The sequence below is a fragment of the Tauraco erythrolophus genome, chromosome 12, assembly GCF_009769465.1.
Source record: "Tauraco erythrolophus isolate bTauEry1 chromosome 12, bTauEry1.pri, whole genome shotgun sequence".
NCBI lineage: Eukaryota > Metazoa > Chordata > Aves > Musophagiformes > Musophagidae > Tauraco > Tauraco erythrolophus.
In genome coordinates this window covers 15285139-15311710 of record NC_141476.1, presented here as the reverse complement: position 1 = coordinate 15311710, position 26572 = coordinate 15285139, and the positions used below count along the sequence as shown (strand labels likewise).

Here is a 26572-nt window from a genome sequence, read left to right as displayed (position 1 = left end):
CTTAGTTTAAACAGCGATAAATTGAGATTGGATTGCTTGGTTGATGTCACTTTGGAATTGCATTTGGTGTTGAGCTTTCTCCAGGGTATCAATAAAGATATTGATGATACAAATTTCTGACTTTTATGGTAAGTAATATGCCTGAACCAAACATGCAAGTTTTTGTTCAGATGATGTAGCTCTATTATGCAATATTATTGCTCCATCTGGTTTTATAAGTTAAATAGGATTGGTCTGAATCAATCCTTGGATCACGCCTCTGAAGAATATGCCAGAAATTTCAGGAGTATTTGAGGGAGAATGTGTATGCAATTAGCATTTCTGAACTGCAAAGCAGAATAAAAAAAATTAGATGGGTAAGTGCATGTTTTGTCTATTTGCAGACATGTAGAGCTTTTGTGACTGTTAGTAGATCTAATTGTCTTAACCTTATGTTGTGCAAATGCGAGCATTAGATAACATGTACATGGGTGTGTTAGATGAAGTGGAGAATTATATTTTGTTTTTTAATCTAAAATTGTTGTTAGTGCAATTAAATGATATATGAAAACATGCATTGTGGTAATACCATGTAATATAACATAGTAAATGCTTAATAGTGCAAAAATTTTGAATGCAGATTACAGATAAAATGTAGTACAGTGTAAAAAAATAATTATTTGGTCGTCTAACAAAAATTACTGTATGCACATATGTTTACTCATTTTAATGTATTGTAATAGGTGATAAAGAATTGATCCAGGAAGTTCTGTTTGATGCAGTCGTGAGTGCACCAATTGAAGCTTATTGGACCAGTCTAGCATTAAATAAATCAGAGTAAGCAAGCTTTGTGTCAGTCATGGGTGAATTTTTAATAGTTATGTTGGTGAACTGGTGGAATACCTAACGAATCCTCATATGCACTAGTTGTAAGATTACCCAATTTTCACAATATAACTAATTAAATTGTATGCTAACTAGAACTTATGAACTAACAAATGGTTTAGAGTATTTGAGAAATTTAATGCAAAATTTACCAAAGTTGTTGATGGAATTGGTAATTTGTCTCAGAACAAATTATATATAGAAAAATTTACACTGGTAAAATAAATAATTTCTTTAATTCTTTTTGTTGTTGTTGTTTTTGTTTTGTTTGTTTTCTAGAACTAACAGGGATCTAGGTTCCTGTTATCGATAACCAGGAGATTAGCTGGTCCTTTTTAGAGTTTATAGTTACTTAATTCAATTATGTTATGATATGCTAAGGTGTTGAACAGCAAGATGTTTTATATATTAAACAGGTGTTGAGATTAGCAGCTTGCAAGAAACACTGTGGTTGAAGGACAGTTCTGGAGATTATCCTGATTAGATTTTGCTGAATTGGAACCATTTGTTAAAAGCTGAATGAAAAAAACACGTCGTTGTAAACCACATACTCATACTGAATGAGTAAAACCAATGTGATAAGATCTGATTCATCAAACTAAAGATTATCCAGTCTCTTCTGAGAAGATAAAGATAAGAAATTTTTGCATGCAAATATACTGTAGACATTGATGAGTTTATATAGAGGCATAAGGTTTCCTGGAATCCTGCTACACAGTGAAATAACAGATCCAGTAAACACAAGGAAGACAGCTGCAGAGAGATGCTAGCAGGAGACTTTTGATCCCCTTTCATATTCTGACTCACACTAATGAGGCGGGCCGTTTCTTGAAGAATGACGTATGCGACAGCAAGATGGCTAAGGCTGTGATCTCTGGTTTTGTGGCAATATGACTGAAGTTCTTGTAGCCCTAAGAGAACTAGTTTTAAAGTGGCTAGCTTGGTACTGATAACAATGCAGCAGCAGACTTCAGCCTGAGCTACCTGCTGCATTTTTTATCGAAGGTCTAGAGGCTGAAGTCTGTCCTGGTGGCAGCTGTGTTTGACTCTGAGCTAGCGGATTTAAATCTGGCTTAGTCTTCGCTTGCTTCAGCAACAGCCACACCTGGGACTTGAAGCATAGATGTATCGCAGAAGTGCCAAATGAACTGGGAGCAAGATCTGGAATCTCTGCCTCTCCTTGTATCACTGGGTGCCAGTGATTATTAAATAGCTGGTATATAGCTAGGCCACACCTTTTTATTCTATGGCTTCCATATAATCCCTCCCCACAAATCCTACCAGATTTAGTCTTTCACGTTTTAGTGCCTCTTGGTCTAAATACCATTTCTATATTGTACGTTTTCCAAAACTCGAGTTACTTTAACTTAAAACCCAGCATTTAAAAAAAATAAATAAGGGAACTACACTTAAAATAGTCTTTCTCAAAAATGTGAACACTTGTACTTCCTGTGACCAGTAATACAGCTTTATCTGTTTACTGTCTGGAAACATTATCTTTGCTTGTGTTCTGCTCTATTTCAGAAACTCTGACAAGGGAGTGGAGGTTGCCTTCCTTGGAACACGGACTGGACTATCTCGTATCAACCTGTTTGTGGGTCCGGAACAGCTTACTAATCAGTAAGTAACAAAGCTATGCTTGGCAGCCATATGAAAAAGAAGAAAAAAACTGTTTATTTTTAGGAAGCCCATCTACTATTTCTTCCAGGGTTTTAGGCTAATGCTCTGAAATATGTAGAACAAGTTACATAGATTTTACAGCATCCCTTAGATTCTTTCTTCGACTTGAACATTTGGAACAATGAGCTATTTTGCACCTGAAGCCCATACATTTACTTTGCCCCCATTCCCTTGGAGTTAGCCTCGCATCTTTATTTTTCAGAGCAGAATTATGAATATGCTGCATCTGCAGATTATGATTTTTTTTTACCTATTTTTAGATAGGATGGTTATCTGTAGGCTTTTTCAGGGATTTTGCGTCATTGTGGAAAATTTTTTTGATGTTGAAATAACGCCAAGTGACAGAAGTTTACTGGGTGAAAGAGTAATCAGGAGATCTCATCATTCAAGAGTTTCCTATTTTGCTTGGAGAAGATGATGTCTAGTGGATGCACAAGTTTCTTAAAATGGAGAACTATAAAATAAGATCCCATATTTAATGACTTTTTCAGGCAGCAGTTTGATAGTGTCAGGCAAAACTATATGCATTATACATGTAAAAGAAAATCTGCTATTGATGTTTAGGATAAACTAAATTTATTGAATATAAAATTACATGGTGCTTATCTGACCACAAAATATTGTTGTAGTGTGAGTAGTCTGACAGGTGAAATCAATAGCCCTGCAATCTCTTACCGTCAGACCACAAACCAGAACAACAGCGTGGAGACCATGCTTTCTCTCTTCACCAGCGCAAACTTTTTTCTGTCAACATTCCCAGAGATTATTGAAGAATAAAGTATGTAGTTGTCCACTACCACCCCTTATATATTGTTTGGAAAGTAGACTGTTAAATTACTTTTTTTCATTACTAAAGAATGAATGCCAGTGGCAACAAACTACCGAATCTCTAGTGCCTTTTCCACTTTGTTCTTGCATGGTGCTGACAGAAAAAGGCTTTTTAGACTAAGCACTTTTATTTAAACACATCAGTACAAATGTTTTTAGTGATACTCAGAGGCACTATTGGTTTTTTTACTACTTTTTCCATTCTTCACAACAAAATTAATTGCAAGTGTGTCACAAATAATTATTAGGGGCTAAAGTTAACCCTTTTGTTGAATGAACAAATGGTATTAGAAAAATTGTCCAAAACAGTTTTCTTTCCCAGAAGATTGCATTTTGGTTTTTGTGTCTTTCAAAGCTAGAAACTATTGTGTGCCGTGCAACAAACAAGTGTTTTCTTTCTCTCTTCTTTCTTAAGAGATTTCCTGACAGCTGAAGATAAGGAGAACATTTTTAATGCTGACCATTTTCCACTCTGGTACAGAAGAGCTGCAGAGCAAATACCTGGGAGCTTTGTCTATTCAATCCCATTTAGTACAGGTCTATAATTTTGTCATTCTCTAAATGCTGAGCCATATATGATGCTGAAAGGATTCAAAGTATGTCAGTACTGAGTGGGCTCTGTAGCTAATCTCAAGTCTTAATCTAAAATATGCGTTGAAATGTGCAGCTAGTTTACCAATCCTTCAACCAGGTGCATCTTTTACAGGGCTCCAAGTGAAACCTCAGGTTGTGATGTAACAGTTTTCATTTAATATTCGCACAAATTGAACTTACAGCCTAGTATTTTAAGCAAGACAAGTCCAACAGAGCAAGTGTTCACATTAATGAGAAGCCCTACCAGTTTTCACCTTTGTTGCCACTTTTCTCAGAGAAGGCAAAACTTGATTACTGATTTCAGTGTTTTAAGCTTGTTGTTGGGATGCTGAGGAACTTTGAAATGCCAGTGCCTGTATGTCCTGTGCATGCATAGAACATGATGTTGACTGTCTTGTTTTCTGAGCACTAAATCCACATGGACTGTTATTTCAAACCAGGGGGAAAAAAAGCTCAATTTTTTCATTCTGCAATTTGATTTTTGTTTTCTTAATATACCCTGCAGAAACCGCGAACAAAAGCAACGTAGTGACAGCCAGCACTGCTATTCAACTTTTGGATGACAGAAAATCTCCAGTTGTTGCAGGTAAAATTGTTGTAGTTTTTGTTCATTTTTTAAAAGCAATGTCTGAGTTCCTCACTTTCTCTTTTGGGTTAGCAGGAATTTAATGTAGGAATATAATCTTTAAGAATAGAGGAGGAGGGAAAGATGCAGTTGTGCATATAAGATACAATGGAGTGGCTCAGTTTAGAGAACACTTAATGCTTCCTTTCCCTAACAATTTGATCCTTTATTTAATTGACTATCCAAGCTCCCTACAAGCTATGGAGCTTGACTTAATGGAAATAACCATTATCAATGAAGTATTTTTAGTGGACACAATCTATATCATCATAAATGAGAATATATCGTGTTAAGGAAAAGAAAATATAAGAAAGGAGTGTCTGATGTGTAAATGTTCCACCCAGTCTGCAGGTTGGAAAATCTTATCCTATAAAAAATGATACAAAGTGATAATTTTGTCTAGATTATCAGAGATATGATTTGATCAGAGCATGTAAATTGAATAACAAAGCTCTACGGTCTATCAGCCAAGAGTATAAGAGTACCTAAAGACTAAAAGGTAAAGTGTGACAACTACAGATTAGAGATAAAACATTCAGATTTAAAAATGTACTTAATTTTTAAATTTTGAATGTTCCTCACTTAAGTTCAGATACTTTTCTGAAACAGTTTTCTCTAGTTCACAATCTTTGCTGACTTTGAAGAAGGAATTAATTTAGAGAAGTCTTATGGTTTGTTATGCAGAAACCAAGCTCTCTTATCTCAGAGAAAATTAGCTACCTACCACACAAAGCAAGAACCATGTTATTTTTCTCATATTTAAAATATGATTTAAAACGCAGTAAGATATAGTGAATACTGTCCAGAAAGAGCAGGAGTGTGACAGATAATTGGGAAATCTCTAATCTGTTTCCTCAAACACAGAATATCTCCACTGATAATAATAGATTTTGTAAGGTCAATAGGAAAGCACCCTTCTGACTCCAGTTTGTGTGAATACATTCTTCACAACTTTTTGAACTCTTCCATAATATAACAGGAAATCCTAATTATGACTTCATACTCCTGTTAAAGCATAAAACAGCATTTATAAGCTAACATCAATGCGGATATCTGCAGATTGCTAAAGATGTAATTAAGAATATTCACTGTACAATGAAGAAGGTTGACGTGTTATTTCTAGAGCGCTCCATCATTTGGCGTTAATAAAAGGCTCATCGTGCAGTTTACTATCACCTGTAAGATGTGTAGGGTTAACAAGCGTCCTTAAATTTATTCTTTCCTGACTAGTGTTTTGCAATTTAGTGTGGACTTGGAGGAGGTATCACATGTAACCAATGCTAATACTGTGTCAACAAGCTCTGGGTTCGTTTTTTTTGATAGTAATTATAAAAGAGAGATGCAGATGTTGCTTCCATTTCCCCAATAATTATGTTTAATATTGAACATTCAAAATTACTTGTGTCCCATGCTTTCTATCTATAATAAAGACAGGGTCTTCAAAGCTCTTTAATACCAAAACATGTAAAAGATTTCCATTGTATCTGTAAATGAATGAAAAATATGAGCAGCGTATTTACATTCTGAAACACATCAGTGTTTTTCTACTTTTATTTCTATAAACTCTAGAAACTGTGGATAGATTTTTTTTTTTCAATATGAAGCATTTTTAAGAATTTGCTTTGAATAAACCTCTTGTATGGTTGCATGTGTTCATTTTTTTCTGGGGGAGGTGCGGGAGGCATCTTTGAATCTGTACAAACCATTTTCTGTAAAAGTATCACTCAGCCACTACGCCCGTTCAGACACAAACAAGTGTATGCATTATTCTTGTCCTCTTTAAGTTGGAGATTATAAATGCAACTTGTCAGTCCTACTTTTTCCATCAGAAAACTTTCACCAAAGTACCCACCATCTAGTTCAGTTTTTAAGTTTTATTATGAGGTTGATGATATTCTAAGCAAAATGGATTTGGAGGGAGAAACTGGAGCAGTAGTAAATTGGAGAAGTTTGAAGTTTTTATTAGCCAGACTTGGGAGACTAAAGTAGGATTATAGGTAACATTTTCAAATACCTACATCGAAGTTCAAATTTGGCCAAAACATCTCATTTTAATTTGTGTGAAGTAAGTATTCCTTATTCCTATTTGGTCTGAGTGGGTTACAGAAAGCAGCAGGATGGGATACACATTTCATATAAAATCACTGTGTTTCCTAGAGGAATTTGACTGAAAATAAAGCTTTGCCAGAATGTTGTTTATTACACATCACTACAAGAGTTTTAAACTGGCAGAGAGAAACTAGAACAGTATTATAAAATAGAAACCTGAGTTAGACCTGCCCACAAGGGGGAAAAAAGTAGCAAAACCAACTCTTACTACAAAATTTATAGGCTCTTCTATTTTCTTTGTAATTTTTTTTTTTATTCTGTTTCTGTAGAAAAACATCAGTTATAACAGACTTCATATGCAAATTGATGCTAAGGCTTGTTGCAAATAGGGAAGAGTCAACTCTTTAATACAGGCAGCAAATCCTAAAATCAATAAGTCCCCAGACTTAGTATGGAGCACTTGAGTGTCACTGGTGCTGTTTCACCATCTGTACCTACTAATACCCGTTCACTGTCAGAATGTGTTTGCTTAATTGCAAAAAAAATGGTGTAATTTGTTTTTAAAATCCCTCCTGCCTCTTTCAATTAAGATTGTGATTTTTTTTTTCTTTACTTAAATGATTACAAATTTCTAGAGAAACTGTGGAATAAGGAGATAAGTCTTTAATACGTAAGTGCAGTAGCATCATATTTATTACTGTTTATGTGAAGTTCAATTTATTTGCGTGAGAGAAAGGGACAATAGTACTGAATGCAGAGTTTTTTAGATTTTAATACATCTATGCTCAAAATTGCCTTGTCTTAGTATCCCTATTACCGTGTCTCCTATATCAAGTTTACATTAAAATGTTAAGTTTCTTCAAACTGACTGTACTACCATGTGAAGGAGAATAAAAGATAGTGGGATTTAATTTTTATTCTTCTCAACATGATCTAAAAATTGTAGAATCACCTTAGTCTTGAAATTCCATGAGATCCATATAAGACTGGTATTCTTTTCAGTGACTAAGACAAAGTCAGTCAGTATAGGATGTCTGAATTAGGGTAGTAGTCTAGCTTTTAAAAATGAGGCAAATTAAGACTGAATTGGCTTTTCTGATGCTCATGTGAAAGGCAGTACATTTCATGCTAACTGTTGATAGAACTCAGCATTACAGTCTTGTAACCTTTGATATTGCATGATGAGTGAACTCATTCCAGGTCCTTTATCTGAATCTCTACTTTCAAGTACTAAGTATATGGCCTTCTGGATAAGTGCAGCATAGGACTTCTATATGTTATGTACATATTTCTTTTTATTTCCAATTTTTTAGGGGAAGGTGATGGTTTCATCATTATTATTTTGTTTAAAATAAACTTTTAAAGATACTACTCACCTACACAGTTCTGAGCAAGAGATGGGGACAGAAGAGAGCAAAGAAAAGTCATCATGGAGTAAAGAAATCTTTAAAAAATTAAAAATACTTCTCTCTTGAGATTTTGAGAAAGTGCATGAACCTTCATATATGTACTTCTCTATAGGTCCATTTTAGCTCAAAAGCCACAGTACAATATAGAATCTTAAAAGCCCTTTGTGTTGAAAGAGATCATCGCTGTTCATGGAAAACACAGAAAATTAACCCCTTGGGATGTTTAATTAAAGATAACAGACCTAACGTAATCTTTTCAGGGTAAGAATTTGTTAAAGAACACTGAAGAACATGTCTAATGAAAATCGTCTAGATCTCTTAACTTTTCTTCATAGAACAAGCAGAACCTGGACTTTCAAGCCTCACTGAGCAACCTGGTCTAGTGGAAGGTGTCCCTGCCACTGTCAGGGGGTTGGAACTAGATGATCTTTAAGGTCTTTTTCAACTCAAACCATTCTCTGATTCTGTGACTGAAAAAGTCCATAGCAGTGCTTAGCAAAAAGCTCTGGACACCTAGTAAGAAGAATAAAGGATTAAATCATACACAGGCACAGTCCTTAGTCTCATAGTCATTTGAAATTTAGAGTTTGAAGGACATGAGGAGAAACAGTCTATTTTTCTATACAAGGCTGCTTAAAAATTCTGAAATTAAGTACAGATTTTCCTTAATTTTTCGTGCATATTTTTTGTGCAGACTAGTTATATACATGAATGGTTAAGTTTGAAATTGACCCTTCATTATTGTCGTCATCATCATCATCTAGTCCAATCACAGTGGACTAGATCTTGAGCAGAATCTTGAGCTAGGGCAGGTTGCCCAGAACTGTGTTCAGTCAGGTCTTGAATGTCTTCACAGATGGAGAGGCTGCACTCTCTCTGGGAAACCTCTTCCAGGGTTTGACCCACTTCACAACAACAAAAAAAAAAAAGTATTTTCTCTTTCTTCTGAAACCAGGACCATGATGCAAAGAGGTATGCCAATATGTCACAGAAAGACCATAAATGTGCCTCCATTTCTAGTATTGCAGGACATGGAACAGCAGTATGATAGTGTGAACGTGAGTCATCTTAAAGATTAATAAGGTTACTGAGTGTCTGTATATCCCAGTCTTTTCATTTTAACAAATGGCTATGCTGTTTGTTGCAAAGGACCTAACTATATAGATTTGAAAAAGAGATGAAACCTAGTTTCAATGTCATCAGCATGTTCTTTCTATGACGGAAAGGTTACAGTAGAAAATAGTTTAAAATTATTAGATATAATGACTAGATGGGAAAAACAGGTGGTTTTTTATTACTGTTACCACCTAATGATAAAAATGTAGATTTGCAAAGATGATTTTTTTCTATTCTACCAAAGTACGAGAAAGAAATATCTAAAGTGGTTTTATATTTTTTTTCTACCAAAATATTTTATATATGATCGATTTTACATTGGACTTGTTATTTATCAAAGTTGAAATTAGGACATAGAACACACTAAATGAGTCCTCTCTACACACATGCTCTTCTGTGGTCTCTCAATCAAAATCAAGTAATATTTTGATTTGTTCATTTTAAAAACATAAAAGCTTTACCAATACAGTCAGACCTGTAGTTTCTGAAGAGAAGCAAGCATTGCTCTATGTCAACTTAACTGGAAAAGTAGGTTAACGGAAGCTGAGTGTAGCTAAATTAGAGAGGAATGAAAGTACTCTGGTAATCTGGAGATTTCTCTTATTCTGCGTAATTCTGGAAAGAAAAAAAAATCCATGTTGTTCTTATGTACAGGCATCTTTACAGTCATTTTCTATCAAAGAAGAATGATTGCCTGGGATGTGCATTCAAGTGTTGCCATAGCTCTGTGAATCTACCCTGAGTCATTCTTCTCTTCTGAAGCTACATGAAAAGGATGATTGCAGTAATTTCTGTTTGGACAGAAGAGAGAAATCAGTGCAGAAGGAACACTGTTTTTCTTCACAATTGCAAACTTCTTGATTGGTGTTTTTGTTTTTCATCTATGTATTAAACATTCCTCATACAGATGACCTGAAGATCTGCCACTGTCAGAATCTTCTGTGGCGAAGGTTACCAAAAAGTCTATAGCTCTTGTTAGAGTACTAGACCCATAAGGGTCAGATTCTGCCGTTCCTGAACATGTTGAATAATAGTTACACTTTGCATGCAGTCCTTTCAAGAGAATAGATTTACTGTTAATTTCAGAACATTTAAGGATGGCCAAATTTTTCTCACAGCCATTCTTCTCTGCTGCCAAGCAGTAAAAGCTGAAAAGAAAATGAGAGATAATTTCTACCACCCATGATTCATACCTTTTTATAGTGTCTTGTCTTTGTATAGTGATGTGACACAGAAAATTCCAGGGAATCTGTCCTTAAATGCATGGCAGGTGTGCTTAATTCCATAGTATATGGTGTCGTAATGCAAGGGCATGAGTGTTAGGTTACTCCCTGTTCTCTGCCACACAATAATGTTGCAAGACTAATAGAAATAATTTATCACGTAAAAGATTTCTTGGAAAGAAACATGTCCATATGGTTTATGGAACACCTTTTAAAATAGTACTACTGATTTCTGCTAAAAATGTAGATCATACTTAAGTGTTATTTTATGCATATATTGTTTCTATTTTAATATACAATAAAATACATATTTAAAATATAGTAATCAAGCCTTTGTAGTCTGGCATAGGAGGTGTTACTGAATCTGAAGAAAAGGCAGCTTAATCCTCTTCTGTTCACTGACAGTTTGATTTTAAATGTTTTTACCAAAAAGCATTATTATGCAAAAAGAAATATCATATTTTATACTGGCAAACAACTTATCCTTAAGTAAAGCCAGGATCTTTTCCCTTTCCAGTATTTAAGTTTTCAAAGGTGATCCTTTATTTTTATAACCAGCCCATACATAAGTTCAAGGTTTTTTTCTTCAAACCCTGGTTAGAGATATTTTTTTTTACAAGTGTCCTCATCCATCACCTTCATAGTTCTTTTTTTTATACCGTTTATAACAACAAATTCACTTATTCCATGTTAAATATTCCTAGTCAAGATGCTAAAAACCCTCAGGTACTTTGAATGGCACAATTTGAAGATTTAGGTTCTCCTTTTTATTTCCCATCTATAACCTAAAATAGATATGGTAAAGATTTCATTTATCTCTAATTTGTTAAAAAGGGCATGCAATTTTGTACGCTTCTGTTCTGGCCAGAGGAAAGTGACCTTGATGATCCTGCTGTTTAAGATATTTCAAACTGTGCCTTGAAAACAGCAAAGATCCAAAATATCATATTACCTTTAAAATACAAATCTGTCTTAGTGAGACTGGTCACACTTCAGTTTTTTAAACTTCCTGTTTGAATCAGCCTCTACAGAACAGCAGTTTGAAAGGAAAACTTGTGAATATAAACTTGCGAAGTTTTCCAATAATTGAGGCTTCTTCTAAATAAGGAAGATTCTTTTATAATTTCATGGAGGAAGATGTGCTCATTAAAAATAAATGCCTTTACAATATAAAAATTTTATTCTTCATTCCCTTTTTTCTTTTTTTTTTTTGTGTATGTGTGTTAATAATTGTATATTTATATATTGTGTGGACCTCGACACTCCATTCAAGTTTTTTTTTAAGTGAATTCAAATGGAGTTTGCATGCACATCTCTCTGAACAAGATCCCAAAACACTCACATTGAGTGACTCCAAATAATTTAATCAAAAGTAGTTTAAACTACTGATATTTTTAGGAGTGGCAGATATTGTAAATGTATCACAAGTAGTTAAATTTGCTGTTGTTACAATAGTACATAAATACATCTGCTCTGTGCTTCTTATACCTTTTTTTTTTTTTACCCTCATGTGTTGCTTTGGTATTACTATGTTATTAAAAACATTAAAGCAAATGTCACTGTCATACACAGTCTCTAAAATTTATGATACCATCTATAAAATTGCATTTTAGTATGAAGGCCTAAGGGAAAATGAATATGTCATCATAATGACACACCAACCAAATTTTCGAAGCGTTCTAAAATAGATGTTTTCCTTGTCAGGCAAGACAGTGATTTACTTAATCTTTACTCCACATTATAAGCCACAGAAGATTATATTCAGCAGTAGCATTTAGTAAATCCCTCAAAATGCTTTTCATGCTTTGGTGGAAAACCACTAGTTCATGTTTTTCCAGAGTTTCTTGTTCATTTTGAATATTATCGTTGTATTCATCAATCTAATACTAGTATACAGACTAAAGTTTTCAGTTTCAGGAAAATTGAAATGTATATTTGTACAGTCTAACATTAAAGAACTCGGAGACTTAGGTTAGGAGCCATGACTTGGGAAACATGGTTTGTAGGTAATGCATAGAGAGCGGTGAACGCCTCCACTGAATGCTTCAGAGCATGTGGTGACATCCTTCCTCTCTCCATTGACTGAACAGGGAATCTGAAGTTAGACGGCATATTCACAACCATTCACACATTTCTATTCATTTGTATTTGGTCTCAGTTCATTTTACCATACAGAATTAGTGTGTGGGATAATAGAATAACAGAGTTTTTTAAAATAGTTCTCTGCTAGTGTTGGCTTGAGAATTTGGCCCCTATTTATCTAATTCTTGGGCTTTCCTCACCACTTGTTCTCAGGGAATCTAGAGCTCTGATGGGTGAACTAGAATCGTATCCCAGCGAGTACAGTATTAACACGTACAGTAAATTGCATAGAACATTCTGCTCTTTGCTTCTCGACTTCTGCTTTGCTGTTGAGATTTTTTCTTTGGTTGAATGAGTTTTAGTACTATGTAATTTGAGTGGGAGGAAGATCCTTGTGATCTAATAGCAATCAGATTCTAGGGCTGTTTTGCTAAATCTGCTGCTAGCAAAATAAATCCCTGATTGCAGAACAAGGCAGCAGATAAGCTGTCAGGTGCTTTTGAAAAATTCAAGTAACGCTCTGCAAGTATGAAGCTGCAATTATGTAGTATATGAATACATTAATACCAGTTTAAGTACTGTGAATTAACTAATTTATTTTTCCCTCAGTAGACTGTATTTCCAGATATTAACAGTGTTTTCTAATGTGTTTGTTGTGTTTTGAAATGAGGATGGCAGCTTAATGCAAAAAGTTAAACACCTAGTGTACAGAGCCCTAAAACATCGAAGGATCCCTTTGTGACCAGTAAGAGAGCAACTGCAGCTTTCATTGGAGATAGTTATGAAGTATGTAGTCGTTGGTTTGTTTATTATGGGTTTCTAATTCCTACTCCTTCTCCCTTATTATGGCTTCTTGCCACATCCAGATGATTGATGTTGCTGCCTGTCTCATCTGGGGAGCATACAGTCACGTTTCAGGTAATATAAACCCAAGAAGTACCAAGACTCTCTTATGATTTTTATTATCATGCCACTTTCAGCCAAGTTCAAAGATCAAAGTCGTAACAGTAGGCATACTTTCTAGATGCTTAACTAAAGCCCGTGTGTCTTTGTCTTCTGGCCAGCAAAGATAGATGGTTATTAGTAGGCAACAGTTGGTATTTTTTTTGGTAATGATAGATAAGCTATGTATAATGTCACTAAATACTTTGATATTCAAGAAAAGGGATCCTGATTTCATTTGGACATTGTATTACTAGGGAATAACGAAGCTCAATTTTGATTGACTTTTTGCAAACTCTGGATGAAAAGACACATATGGCAAGCAAGTATGTTTCAGTTTAAACTTTTTTTCTCTGAATATAGATACTAGGAACATTTTCTGTAAAGAACATTGGTGTATTGTAGGTTTTTAATTTCTGTTTTAAACTGAAATTTTAGAAAGCCTCTTTTTTTTTGAAAACAAACTAATATGGTGAGCCTCTATGTGAAAGACAGGAATACAACAATATGTGTACGTTCTCTGTCTTTGCAAATACCTTGCAGAGTTGTGTGTCCTGGTATTTTGTTGATTTGTGGGGGAAGAGTGTTTTTCACAGAGATGAGAAAAAAATATTTTGCTCACTATAATACATCTCACAAGATTGCTGGAAAAACAAGAAAGCTTTCTCAGGAACCTTTGTCTGAAAAATAAATCTGTGCAGACAACTTATTTCAGTGGCAGATGTCCATTGCTAAGCTTTACAAATTAAGGGCAGTTCTGCGGGGAATCCGCAGATCCAGTCTTCCACTTGTTGTAGTCAATAATTATTATGGACAATGAATTCTGTCATTTCTCTATTTTTCCATAGTCGCATGTTCTGTTTCCTCTACTGAAAAATAAATAATTTTGCATTTATTAATTTAAGCAATTGAATCAGTACTTCTCTCTGTTGAATGTCTGCTATTAGCTTATCATCATAAATAACTGGAATTCATTAATTGCAAACATGTTTGTAAATATTAGATATAGTCTTATAAACCTTAAATGAAAAATTTCTGTAGTATTTTTTGCTGGGTATTTTGTTGTTCTTTTTTTTTTTTCTTTCTTTCTTTAGCAAACGGCAAGTTAGAAAATATAAATCAGCTTTTATGTGGATTGGCTTGCTCTACTCCCATAGCAGAGTAAACTAATGGAAATATGAATACTTTGCTTTCTGGCAGAATTCCATATTAATTTGCAGCCTTATGTGTGCATGAAAATCCCCAAAGCATTTTAAATGTGACTTGGAAAGAGTTTCTTTAAATATTGTTGTGCCCTTCATTGCCTTTTCCTCACCTTTTTCATGGTGGTTTTGGTTTTTTTAACCCATCTTATGGTAAGCAAAGTCTGGAAGGTTTTTGTTGATAGGACTGTTTTTTAAGGACTAGGAAGATGTTCTGGTTATTCCTGACTAGGAAATAGCAAGTCATTTCTTGGTTTTCCTTTGCTTGAAGATATCAGAAGTGTGAACTTATTTGTGATGGAAGCTGCATTGCTGTATCTGAGCCTATTAGAAACACTGTGGGTGAAATCTCTCTGCAGGTCAGAGGTTTATAAACTTTCATCTTAGGATCTGCATTTTGAGTGCAAGTGTGCTTATTTTAGGTTTTCACCATAGAAAAGCATTGATTTGGCAGGGCTCTGAACTCATTTTTTGGCCCATGAGCAATAATATCCTATCCTGTATTACCTCCATCTTCTCTATCTGAAAAATAATGTTTTTCTTTGTAAAGTGTTATTGAAAAAAACAGATTAAAAAGTAGAAAATTTAGATCTACACACTCAAATGACTTAGCTCTGAAAACAGATTATTCATTAAGCTTTACCAAATATTTAAAAGGGAAAAAAACCAAACTCGATTCTGAGATACATCATCAAGAGATCAGATTTAATGAGCTTGAATATAAATATCCCAGAAATTTTGTGCTGATGATGTCTCAGCTGAAGTAGTGTGCCCAGTCTAGAGTACCACGTTTTATATGGTAGATGTAGAAGAACTGAAAATGTTCTAGGGAATGCATGAAAAAAAAGTTTGGGGAATGTGGCATTACAGGAAAATTTGAAACAGCTTGGTTTATTTAGTTCAGGACAGAGAAGAATAAAGAGAGCCTAATAATAATATGAAGTACTTAGCAGTTGGTGTTTTTTTTTTTTAAAAAAAAGACAGACAGTAGTTGATTGTTTTCAATGCCTGCTAGATTTAGATTAAGACTGAGATGCTTAATTTTCTCTGGGCATGAAAGTAACTGCAGATGCAGAAATGAGCTTTAATATTTAGGTTGCAATTATTACTAAGTAGATAAGAGCAAGGGTTACATGACTGCCATATAGCCCATTACTCAGTTGAGGCTGTGATTAGAAGAGCTACAGAACTTGATTGTGGGATCCATCTGTTGGAAGGAGAGCGGAGGTCTCTGAATGCTTCGATACAGCTTCCTTCTGTCCTTGTTGCAGACTGTTACTCTGACATTGTCCTCGAGTCTTCTGCCCAACGGAATAAATGGGCAAGGTTTGCACCAAAGCTTTAGGATAGATGTTAAGAAACGCTCTTAGGATGTTTCTGTATTAGCTACCTAGACAGGTCTTTAACCCTCTCACTGGAGAGATTTAGAAAACACATTAAACATCTGTCACAAATAGCTTAGATGCATTTTATCTAGTCTTGGAAAAGGAAGGTGGAGTTGCTGATCTCTGTTGGTTGCCTTAAAATAATTTCTAAGAGTTATTTTAAAAGTACTTCTACACATTCAAAATATTCTTTCTGTTCTTTCTTTCTGTTCCTCAATGGTTTTGGCTCTGATTTCCTCTGATGGCAAAACTGTACTGCAGATAGTTAGGGTGGACCCTTGAATGAATTCAGCTGAATGTTTTCTCTGTGAGGGAGAACGTGTAAACATGCAACTGTACTGTCCTCCGTGCTGAAGGCCAGCACTGTGATGGGAGCTGCATTTGCAGTCATGATATTTCAAAATGGAACACTTGTGAGTGGATTTGGGAATAAGAGTCTTCAGAAACATTTGTAGCAAGCATGTATGCCAGCAGGGTAACATGTAGTGTCTCTTGGTATGTGCTGTACATGCTCATTTCAGTGTAGCATTTCTTCTTTCTTCAGCATTTTCTCAGCGCTCTTCTTTCTTCCCTACTAAGTAATATAAAAATTAAATGTGATAGTTAACGAGGTACTTCCTATTTTCCAAGTTAGATAATGATCATAATGTTTAGTTGTTGTCTTCTATGGAAGATTGGAAGGTGGAAGAAGTGTATTTGGAAATGTTTTTAACACATGTTTAAGTTATCAGTGGAAGTGTATAGACTGGCTGGTACTAAAGCTGTTTGTGAGTTGTATTTCTGGATACATACCAAGTATTTTAAGATCTTAAAATATAGTCAGTCATTTGTAGCTATTTTGTATTTTTCTCTGCAGAAAGCTCACTCATGTTGTCTTCTGACTGTAGCTGCACCATAACTCATGTATTGTACAAATATTACATCAAGAGCTAGTAATGGAGAATAGAATACTTTAAAGTGACTACATCAAGATTTCATTGTCTCAAACACTCAGCTTTAAATAGTAGCTTCAGAATATACAGGTGCAGAATATAAATAAACTTACATTCTTCTACATAAGGTATTAATATATATTCCAAAGAATATGTATATTTACATTTAAAAAAAAAGTGAAAAAGCAAAAAAAAAAAGCAGTCATTACTATTAAATAAATCCTGTTTAGGTTCCAGACTTTTTGACTGAAGTGAGGACTTTATTTTCAAGAAACCGAAGACAAAAGCAACTCAAGCCAAGGAACTATCAAATGGCTCTTTTTCCTCAGGAGTCCCATGGTGTCTGACCGGGGCCAAATGTTCTCTGTGGTATTTAGCAGTAATTGCAGCGTAGGCACAACCATAAACAGCAGCTGCCAACATCATTAGACACACAATTCACAGATAACTCCAGTTATTACTACAGTGGCAATTGCATGACGCAGACTAACAGGCCTTGGCTTTGGTTTGGGTTCACAGTTTGAACGGCTGTTTTCCCCATATTCGTTGTGATGAGCATGCTTCAGAGGACTTCTGTGCTCAAAGCTATGGTGGTGAACGCTAGCCAGATGAACATGAGCTGACGTAAGAGGGCATGCCCCAAACAGCTCATAAGGAACTTTGAGGAGGTCCTTTCCCTTCCGAATCCCTGGTGTTGAGCAGACAATGCCATCACTTATTCCTCCTGAAAAAAAATGAAACAGATTTATGGTCTTCACATTTGATGGTTTGTGGATTATCTTTATGTAAAATTAACAGAAACCTGAAGTAAATTTATCATCAGCTTTGACTTCTTACTTTTAGAGAGTTATAACTGTATCTTTAAGATCTTTTTCAAGTCAGAGCAATGGTAAGATTATTACACTTGAACACCAGTAGAAGAAAGTATATGCAAGAAGCAATTCATCAGGAATTCAGGTATCTATGATTTGATGGATGTAGAAGTAAAAAACAACAGTGGTATAAAAGTAAGAAATAAGTCACAAAGGAAAACAAAGAGGTGTTGTGAACAGCAAATTCATTCCATTCAAATTCATAACGTTACTTGTTTTTATAAAGAGAAGTGGAAACAATATACTTGTTTGAATTATTCCATGAAATAGTCGTTGTTCTGACATCATATGCTAACTATAATGAAGCAAAGAGAAAGTTCAGTAAGTTGTGTATGCATACATGAGCAATTTTTTGAAGCAAGGCTCATGGTAAGAAAACAGACAGAGATCTAAAGAAGTTAAGACTAATCAATGTATTACCCTGCTCAAATGCTAAATGTCATGATCGCTTAGAGCCAGCTTCTGCTCTCTCCCAGAGGATGTTTTTAGTATAACAGGAAGTGAAGTAGAAAGCCTCTGTCCTGGTAAATCACACAGCTGTTCCTCAACGTGTAGAGGAACACACACTGAGCATAGCCTTCAGGTTTCTAATTAGTCCATACACCACATCTTTAGGGGTATAGTGTGTCCAGGAGTCAACAAGGCCAAAGCTAATGTTTACAAATTTTAAAAAAGTAATTAATCAAATCAGCTGAATTGTTTTCCTCTTCTCTATCCAAAATAATCTACATTTCAGCTAAAGCCAGGCATAGAAATTTTCATCCTAAAAAGACTTTGTCCAATAAAGTGATGACTAGAGATGGACCCAAACTGACATCTGGAGACTACTCCACAAATGCTGATGATATTCCAAGACAGATATGAGCATAGCAGCTTGTCTCTTGGTCTTTAATAGCCAAACCCAGAGCATGGTTCCAGACACATCCAATGTTTTAGTTTGAATGTGGATATAGATAAAACTCCAAATCCTGCAACTGTATGCTTCTATAGTTTTAAGTAACTAAAATACGTATGCTTGGAATAGGAGACTGGAGTCTCACCTGAACTGAAGCATTCTCTGTAATTATTTACGAGTATGCATCAATGTTAATTGCCTGAGCTGGTTTCAGCTGAACAATGTTTTGTTAGGACTTGAAAGAAATATCTGTAGAGCCACAGTACTGTTTCATCGTAAGTACACAATAGAAGTAATGGGAAAGATTAATGTGCAATCTTCATGTGATTCACATAAGTAATTTTTAGGGAAATATAAATGTAGAACAGAACATAGTATTTGGGCTTCTTTTAAAACTTGTTGCTAAAATGAATTTGTAAGTTCCATATCACTTCATTTAGGTAATCTGTGCAATGTTCAGAAAGACAGAAGGGCATCACTGAATTTCTAAACGGCGTTGATTTTTGAAATAAACTACAATAGTTATGCTGCTGGCAGAGTAATTAAGATAATCTGATATGTTTATCTTGGATCATTACATTTTTCTGCATAGAGAAGTCAGAACCTCTGCTGAAATTTGTTGTAGGGAATGATTCCAACATAATACACTAAAGCCCTGGGATAATGTGATATTTTGCCAATCCAAAATATTAAGATTTTAACCCTGAGAGAGATTTAGCCTTTTGTCTTTTCTAAAGCTTGCTTCTGGCAGTGGTTTTGCCTCACCCAGAGACTGTTCCTGTATTTATTGTGTCCCTGCATAGCCAGTACAGTTTTCCAGCTGGCCTGTAGAGTTCTGATGCCTGAAAATGGCAGTCCATTGATCAAAGGCAACATGGACCATCTTCAAATACACGGTGTTTCAACGTGCTCTATGTCACTTCCATGTATACAGATAGGTAATCAGTAGTTTGATCACATGAAAGCATCAAAGCCTGATTTAGAGAAAAGCAAATTGCCCTGCTGTTCTGAATTCTCAGAGTCTGATCATGCCTCCTGGGAGAAATAAATTAATTTCTTTTAATACTTAATTCCTTTAGAATTAAATCGTATTCTCTTTTCTACAACATAAATCATGAATATATTTAAAAGCAGGTGTGACCAAATATGAAGCTACTTTTATTTATAAAATGCACTTTTCCCCATGTGATGGCATTACATGTTTCTGTCTAGAAATTGTCCATGAATTTACTACCTCTTCCAGTTAACAATAAATTAGGGAAGTACTACTAAGAGTAAACTTGTCCAAGGTATAACATACAGTTTTAAGTAAAGTATTGCTAAAATATTAAAGAGCTACTAAGTGATAATTTATAGAGGAATTAAAATCCTGAGTTCCCTAAAGTTAAAGGGAAAGCCAGGATATGTGCACAAGTATATTTGTTTTATATGCATCTATATAGATATGGATATATATGCATATAAGCACTACACACATGTATTTCCTGAATGTACCTGTACATACGGTATGGCCGTGCGTGTATACTTTCTCTCTTTCTTTGTGCTAATACAAAGTTCCTCTGTCATTCGAGTTTGCCACCTGCATTTATGAAAGCATCTATACTCTGACCTATGCACAAGAATATATTTTAGTGTGCTTATTTGAGGGTTTGATCTAAGGTATGGGGTAAATTGTTAAGCCATATTATTGAAGATCAGTTAGATGCTCGTTAAATGTTCTCACATGCATTACATTCTCATGTAATGAGAAGAATTCCTTACCTCTGTATATAAAGCTCTCCAGCCACAGTTTCAGGCCAAAGACATTACAATTACATTGCCAAGGATTATCTTTGAAAAGAACCACTTTCAGGTTTGGAAGTGACTCCAGCAGAACTCTTTCCATTTTCTGAAGTTTGTTATGCTTCACGGACAGCAACGTTATATTCCCTGTGCTGTTTCCAAAAGTCTCAGGCAAACGTGTAATGCTGTTGGATGACAAGTCCAGTTCTTTTAGGTGTGGGAGGAAACTGAAAGTCTTGTTTTCTATATAATGAATCAAATTTCTGTTAGATTTAGAACCTGTAGATACCGTAATTTTTGGAAAGCACCTGGTGCCAAACTTGAGAGAGAATTATTAGATAAGTCTAAGATTTTGAGCAACGGTGTTCCAGTGAATGCATTTTGATTGATTCTCCAAATACGGTTATTCTGCAACTGTAGTATCTGAATTTCGGGAGGTAACTGGGCAGGAATTTCAGTAAATCCTCTGTTCTTGCAGTCTGCAGTCTTTGAAGCTGTATAGCATAGGCATTTGTTGGGACATCCATGAGCCGCATGTGTTAACAAGGTGATGCTCAAAACCAAAAGCCAGTTACCTGTATCACAATAAAAGAAGATGTAACATTAGTTTAAAATATTTCTCTTTGTCAATATACAGGTCATTAATATGGGCAAAGATATACAGCTCCATAATAAACATTAATGTAGATTGCATAAAGAAATTTCATTTATTTACAATACATTAATAAATTACAGATCGTATTGAAGTACTTTTATAATGCAGGACGAAGTTAGTGCTTCCATAGTCTTAAAATGAAGTACTTCCAGTGGCTTATCTTAAGTACAACTGGTTTTTGGGAGGATTTGCTGTCAGCAGAGCAGTGATATTTGAAGGGAATGTGACAGAGTTTCTAAAATTATTAAAGTGGAAAGTTTCTCTTCTGTGGTAGTAATCACTTTGAGCCATCTTGTGTCAGAAGAATTGCAAGCACAATTTTGTTTCTCTGTTTTTTTACTAATTGTACTGCCTAAAAAGAATTAAGTAATGTGTCGTCAAAAGAATAACAAGGCATCTGCTATAAAACCAGTTACCAGTACTTTTTCAGCAATCCAGATTCTGTAAATTTGTTCTTTAAAATATCTATGTTTGTACTTATTGCTTTAATTCCTTTATCTGAATCCCAGCTGTACTTCCCATAGATACAAGTTTCTATACAATCAGCAAACATTTGTCAAGAAGCTGTTAAAAGATAAATGAGATGACACGAATACTTAGTAAATATTAGTATCGATAATTCCTTCTGCTCCCTTATGTTCAGGTCAGTTTTAACTGAAAAAATAATAGTTTTTGCCTTTCATATCTTGCTAATGATCTACTTTGAAAACAAGGTGGCACATAAGATATCTTAAAATGCACAGCATGATATTAAAACAAATGATGCTGACTAATTAGGTTTTCTTTGAAAAGAAAGTCAGAACGATGAAAAGAAAGTCAGAACGATGCATCCTTTTGTAACATTGTTCTTGAGATGCCTCAAATAATTTTTACTATTTACTATTTCAAAATGAAAAACATTTTAGTTACTACTCAAAATCTTTGGAAATTAAACGACATACTGCTTATTGACTTACAGAGATCAAACATTCATTAGTAACAGGATACCTATATGACAGAACAACAGTGTATGATTGAAACATTGACTATGACAAATGTATAAATGAAAGTTTTGAGAGTACAGTTTAAGTCATGAACTAGTCATTAATTTTCACTCAAAACAAAATGATATTTGTATTAAGATTATACATAATCTTCTCCAATACTCGAAAGAATTCAGCATTCTTGCAAGCAAGGTAGGCAATACTTTCAGTTCACTACATTGTTCTGCAACAGTTGGCTTCAGAAACGGAGGCACAGCTTCCAATGTAGAGTTAAAATAACACAGCTTGGCAAGGAAATGCTTAGAGAACAAAAATTTCATTATTAATCCAAATGCTTCAATATCTCACCTTTCATTCTGCTTTGCTTGTTCTTCATCTTGTGGAAGATTCAGTCTAGTTTTCTGATGTAGATGATTCCCACTTCAAATCTGTAATGTGCTCATCCAGTTTCCTTTCTGTGGGTTGGTTTGTGTTTTTTTCAGATGGTATCTGTGGCTTGTGTAGAAGTGCAACTATTTCTAGTGAGTTACTCCATCAGCCTTTGATTTTTTCTGTGGCGCAATCTTCCCCTCACCCCAGCCTCCCCATCCATTTATGACTCTCAGAGACTTACTCTGCCTCTTAATCAGTCAACAGGCCATGCAAACAGTGTCTGTCAACTCTAACTGGACAGCTGTAACATAGAAATAATGACCTGCTAGCCTTGCCTTTTTGATTTATTTAATCTGCCTCAAATGCAAGGCACAAAAATAAAGCCGCCTTTTTAAATCCAGTACAGTTACTGAATTCTGGTGGATTATTAGCTACGCTGTGTCAATTTTTGCAAGATCAGATGACTGAACACGAATTCTGATTATCCTGGGCTGTGACTGGAGGCAGCAGAGTGTATATATCACTACGAATAGGCCTGTGGGTTGATGACATGGTTTTGACAGTGCACTTGTTTGCTCCTCTAAGCTTATTCATCTGACATCCATTAGTTGTGCTGACAGGATTTTCTTGCATGGGAACAGAGGACTGGTGACTCCTTCCGTAAAAATGGCATACACAGTGGTATGGTCACCAAGAATACTGAACAAATATATTTATTTTCAAAGATATTAGAAAGAAATGGCAGGTGATATTAAAATTGTGCTTCATGTGCTCATATGGTGCCTTGACTTGTCTTTGTTACTTCTTCAGTGTAGCTCATTAATACTGTACCATCTACAAAAACAAAAGGATTAATGACTTGTGACTATGAAGGAACTCGAAGGTGTTCAAAGGAGTGGGACATCTGGTATATAGTAGAGTCTTTCAAGGCCATATGATCACTCCATCTGTTAGCTGTCCTATGGAGAGGGAAGCTGTGCATTCAAAAGCTTTCAGACCTTTTCTTACATGTAACATAGCTTTCTTGGGTTCGAACTCTGCTTTTAGGTGCTTTTGAAAAGATCACACAAAGTTCATTTTCCAGGGCAAAATTTATATGCTGTAGGCAATGCTATGGAAGGAATCATAGAAAAGTGAGATCATCAGATCCAAACTGCTGTTCAAATCAGGGTCTTACAAGAGGTTATCCAGGGTCCTGTCAAGCTGAGATGTGGACATTTCCAGCAAGGGAGATTCCATCACTTCTCTGGGAAACCTGCTCCAATGTGTCGCTGTTCTCAGCATTAATAATTTTGTATTACATCCAGACAAAGTTTTTCTTGAAGCAACTTGTGTCGATCACCTCTTGTCCTGTCACCATGCATTCTTGTGAAGAAAGTAAGCCCATCTTCTCCACAGCTATCTTTTGGTTACTGAAAGTCTGTGTTTAGATCGCTGCCAGCCTCACCCACAGGAGAGTGCTGTAACTGTTACTATTGTATGCTTTGCTGAATTGTTTCTGACACCAGTCAAGATACCCAAAGGAACAATGAATACTGCTGAGCAGTGAAGGAGAACATAGAACTACTGACACTGTGTAAACTAAACATGACCATTCCTCTCAAGGATACTAGGATTATTGCTACAAATAGCAGACCATACTGTCCTTGACACTCTTGATGAATGACACATCATCCTGATACCGCGTGAAAGTCTGCGATTTAGTGTAGAGGAATACTGTAGATGTAGATTACTTTGTACCGTAGTCATAATAAACAACTCCAACTGTACAAAGGGACAGGGAAATAAGCTTAAAGATCAACTGCAATGTACTTTGAGTGAATGTCAGGTTAAAGCGAAAAGCTTCTTTAACCTTTGTTGCACAATACGTTTACTTGCTCTTTCCTTTCCCAACCCATGTATGTGCACACATGTACAAATATATAAACAAACCTGTCTTAAAGCATACCAGTCAATCGTGTTAATGAAGGCAGAACTAAATATGAAAAAAAGCTGTTATATCATCATCCTTAGAAGTTGTAGCCTTGCTAGCTGCAGATACTCTGCTCTTTCAAAGAACAAATTTAGGTCAGGTACTTGTTGCTTGAGATTACATTAGTCTGTCCTTGCAATAACTAATCCCTTGTATCAATGATAGCCCTTTTAATGACTTTTGATTATATTGCAGGAGGTACTAGCTTATGTTTTTGTTTTCTGCTATGATAAGACTTTTTCGCACTTTTAAATTCTCTTTGGCATCTAAAATTTTTTTTTGGCTCGTGAATTCAAAAGGTTTCTTTTTAAAGTTGTTTTTCCTTCTTAACTAATGTTTGCTGACCAGGTGGGCTTACAAGTTCCGACAGCAGTTTGTGTAAACTAACAGAGGGCTTAAAAAATGTCTTTTAACTGCCTCTTTTATTTTAGGTAAGTCTTTGCTACTATAATTGTATTATTTTTAGCACACGCCCATATTAAAGAGATGTTCATAGGACAAGGTCACTGAAAGTTAAGCACTGTGGGAGGTTCAATTCCAACAATAATGCAGAGGTTGTTTTATGTTCTCTCAATTGTGGTATAACAAGTTATTACTTTTTAAAAAATCTTCATGCCAAGTTCAAATCTGGAAACATATGATTAAATCTGTCTATTTGCTTTTCATGTAGATGTGGCTATTTTTTCCTTATATTGAGAACTCTGAATGCACATTTTGTAAACAGAAGTTTTCCCAACCTATAATCCATGTCCTGTTGTCGTTTATTAGTAATAATACTTTGGTTATGACAGAGAAGTCTGATGTGGTGAAAATTACAGTTGTGACACAGGTAGAGATTTGCCAGAAGCAGAGTAACCATGAAATCTACTCTACTTCTGGCCTTCTGAACAACTAGCAGGGTTTTTTTCAGTTGTCTGATGTGGTGCAGCAACTGTGTTATTGTGACTGCTTAAATTAACTTGTGCCTTGTTGTAACAAGATATGTTTCCCATTGCAAACAGCAAGACAGCCCAATGAACTAATATCCTATCCCTGTTGGCTGGTGGGGGCAGTTCAGTGTTTGCTTTGCCAGCAAATGCTTTGTTGCCACAGTTACTGCCATCTGCTTTAAAGGAGTAGCATGTGTAAGAATCATCTCTTTTACAGAAGAACATTGTGTTAATTAAACTCTAGCAGAATGGAAATAATATAAATATTTCAAATATTTAAAAGCTGCAGCGTTCTGATTCCACTGCGTTGTGTATCGAGTTCAGGTAGACATGATTATTAAAAAATACTCCTGAGACCACAGCAGACAATTCCTATGCATTCTCTTTATTAGATTTATTTTCCATATGCTTTTGAGTGGGAAGGTATTAAAACCATGACACTTACAGGGAAATGCCCTGCACTTTCTCCTTACTAACATGTGTCTCCAGATTGGTAAAACAGCTAAGCTCTTGCTGAAGACCTTAAATGCAACTCTGGCCAATGCAGATTCCTCTTCATTTTGGTTCAGGACAAAAAATAATTCACACTTGTTAGCAAAACAACCCATACCTCTGTTGTTAAAACTCTCTGCCTTTAACTGGCACTTAAAAAAAAAAAAAAAAAAAAGCAGTACTACATCATGGAGAAAGATCTTATCCTTTCCCAGCTGTAAGTCAGAATGCTGTGCAAAGAAAGATGACAGGACAAAAGAAACCCTTGAGTCCCTTATACTTTTTTTTCTAGAAAGGCAGATCTTGTACTCTGATTGCTCAGGACCCTCTCAACTTTTGCCTGGAAGGGTACTAGGTTTTCAAAAGTTGACAAAAATTAGACGAAGCCCATAAATCCTACTTCTGCCTACCTTTCATGAGAGAACTATAAGTCAATGGATCAAAAAATTTCACTTGAGGAAGATTTATACGTTAAAAATCTGGCCCTATTTTCCAGAAAAGGTGAGTGTGTGGATTTCTTCAGAGCTCTTACTGCTTATGTAGGATAAGGGGAGAGTAATACCAGCTAGAGTTTAATAACACCAAATCTTGGTTATCACGCAGCATAAGGAGACACCATCGTGTCTAAAAAGTTGTTCATCTCTGTCCATGGCAGTTATTATGAATTGTTTGGTGATATCTCTTTAAGG

The 26572-nt window shown here is 35.3% G+C and overlaps 2 protein-coding genes across 4 annotated transcripts in view; one reads left to right on the top strand and one right to left on the bottom strand.

Annotated features, from left to right (window-relative positions):
• Positions 1–26572, top strand: part of CACNA2D3 (calcium voltage-gated channel auxiliary subunit alpha2delta 3) — a 445975-nt gene that overhangs the window by 353400 nt on the left and 66003 nt on the right. For all 3 annotated transcript variants that reach the window (XM_086618882.1, XM_086618881.1, XM_086618879.1), the window contains 4 exons: positions 723–816; positions 2389–2484; positions 3788–3909; positions 4472–4552. In XM_086618882.1, the coding sequence (XP_086475008.1) occupies positions 723–816; positions 2389–2484; positions 3788–3909; positions 4472–4552 (393 nt within the window). The remainder of the gene's footprint in view (positions 1–722; positions 817–2388; positions 2485–3787; positions 3910–4471; positions 4553–26572) is intronic.
• On the bottom strand, positions 17223–22494 carry LRTM1 (leucine rich repeat transmembrane protein 1). The gene is given in 5 exon segments (XM_086619236.1): positions 17223–17371; positions 17374–17655; positions 20460–20744; positions 20747–21055; positions 22467–22494. Coding segments are annotated over 5 exon segments (1053 nt in total).